This window comes from Mesoplodon bidens, assembly GCF_964165515.1.
Source record: "Mesoplodon bidens genome assembly, chromosome: 10".
Classification (NCBI taxonomy): Eukaryota; Metazoa; Chordata; class Mammalia; order Artiodactyla; family Ziphiidae; genus Mesoplodon; species Mesoplodon bidens.
The window spans coordinates 1,827,674-1,829,404 of NC_138172.1; the positions used below are offsets into that span (position 1 = coordinate 1,827,674).

At 71.9% G+C, this 1,731-nt stretch overlaps 1 protein-coding gene across 1 annotated transcript; it reads left to right on the forward strand.

Moving 5' to 3' along the window:
• The first annotated feature begins 337 nt into the window (after window positions 1-337).
• On the forward strand, window positions 338-1,731 carry H1-10 (H1.10 linker histone). Its single transcript, XM_081246881.1, has one exon. The coding sequence runs from the start codon at window positions 683-685 to the stop codon at window positions 1,322-1,324; it is 642 nt and encodes a 213-aa protein (XP_081103007.1). The 5' UTR covers window positions 338-682; the 3' UTR covers window positions 1,325-1,731.

The window sequence follows — 1,731 nt, forward strand, 5'->3', positions numbered from 1 at the left end:
CCGAGCTCCGGGCCGCGGGGCCTCCCCGGGGGCCCGCGCTATTCGACCCTAAACAGGGTGCCCCCCTCCTCTCGCGCTCCCGCAGCCTAGGGTGCGCCCCTCCGTTCCCCTCTGCCGAGCCCTCCCTGGGCGCGGGCCGCCTCTCTGCCGCGCCGCAGGCTCGGGCCCTGTCCGGGGCGCACGGCGGCGGGCGCGGCGGCGCCGGGGAGGCGCGGTCTGGGAAGCCAGCGGCCGGGGAAGGGGCTCCAAGAAGCACAAGTTGGCGCTGGCCCCGGACCAGGCTGTTGTTGTTCTCAACGTGGTCCGCCGTAGAGCCATAAAAGCGGAGCGGGGCGCCCTCCTCGCCAGAGCCCAGCGCGCACGCCCAGCGAGCTCTGGGGGAGGCGGCGACGCTCGCAAGGCCGACTAAATCCGCTCCGAGACGGTCCCCGCTCCGGCTACCTCGTGCCGAACCCCTGCGCTCCGACCGCCCCCGCGCCGGCCCCGGCTCGGGACCCCCGCTCCGGCCGGCCCGGCCCCCACCCCAGCCCTGCCGCCCGGCCCCAGGCACGGCCGCGGCCGCTCCCGCCTGGAGCCGCCGCGCGCCCCCAGCCCCCCGGCGCCCCCGCGGCCCCTCGCCTTTCTCTTCCCGGCGCGGCCCCCGGGCTTCCGCGCCCCGCCCGCCACCAATCCGCTCGCCACCATGTCTGTGGAGCTGGAGGAGGCCCTGCCGCTGACGACCGCCGAGGGGGCGGCCAAGAAGGCGGCCAAGGCCGGCGGCTCGGCCTCACTGTCCCCTTCCAAAAAAAGGAAAAACAGCAAGAAGAAGAACCAACCAGGAAAATACAGCCAGCTGGTGGTGGAGACCATCCGCCGACTGGGTGAGCGCAACGGCTCGTCGCTGGCCAAGATCTACGCGGAGGCCAAGAAGGTGGCATGGTTCGACCAGCAAAACGGGCGCACCTACCTCAAGTACTCCATCAAGGCGCTGGTGCAGAACGATACGCTGCTGCAGGTGAAGGGCACCGGCGCCAACGGCTCCTTCAAGCTCAACCGCAAGAAGCTGGAGGGCGGCGGGGAGCGGCGCGGAGCCCCGGCGCCCGCCTCCGCCCCGGCGCCTGCTGCGCACAAGGCCAAGAAGGCGGCTCCGAGCGCGGCCCCTGCGCGGCGCGCGGACAAGAAGCCCGCCAAGGGCCCGCAGCCCGAGAAGCGCTCGCACAAGAAGGGTGCCGCCTCCAAGAAGGACAAAGGCAGCAAGGCCAAGAAGGCGGCAGCCGCGGGCGGCAAGAAGGTGAAGAAGGCGGCCAAGCCCAGCGTGCCCAAAGTGCCCAAGGGCCGCAAGTGAACGCGGGGCCCCGGCGCCCCCTTTTCCACCCCGACTGCACGTAGGTTTTGCGCGGGGCATCGGCCCGGGCCGCCGTGCGCGCTCCGACTTCAGGGGACCCGGGCCCGCGCCGGCCTGCCCATCCCCCGCGTGGGAGCGTTTTTTTTTGTTTGCTTTAGATTTTTGAAACGGCCCTGGCGATGCTCCTATTGGCTCTCGCCCTTGGCAACGGGTGTCGCCTTGGTTACTGGGCCCCGAAGGCCGCGCCGCGCCTGCGCGCGAGGACGCGACGGCCGCTCAGTCCTTCCCGCCCCCGCCCACCCTGTTTCCGGGCGCGCGCCGAGCAATCGCGCGGGGCGCGGGGCCGCGCGGCGCTCCTTTTTCTCGTCGCCTTTTTTGGGGCACAATAAATTGTTTAAACCTTTGAA

Excerpts from the sequence above, each read along its gene's own strand:
- H1-10 (XM_081246881.1), top strand. The coding sequence starts at position 683 with ATGTCTGTGGAGCTGGAGGAGGCCCTGCCGCTGACGACCGCCGAGGGG.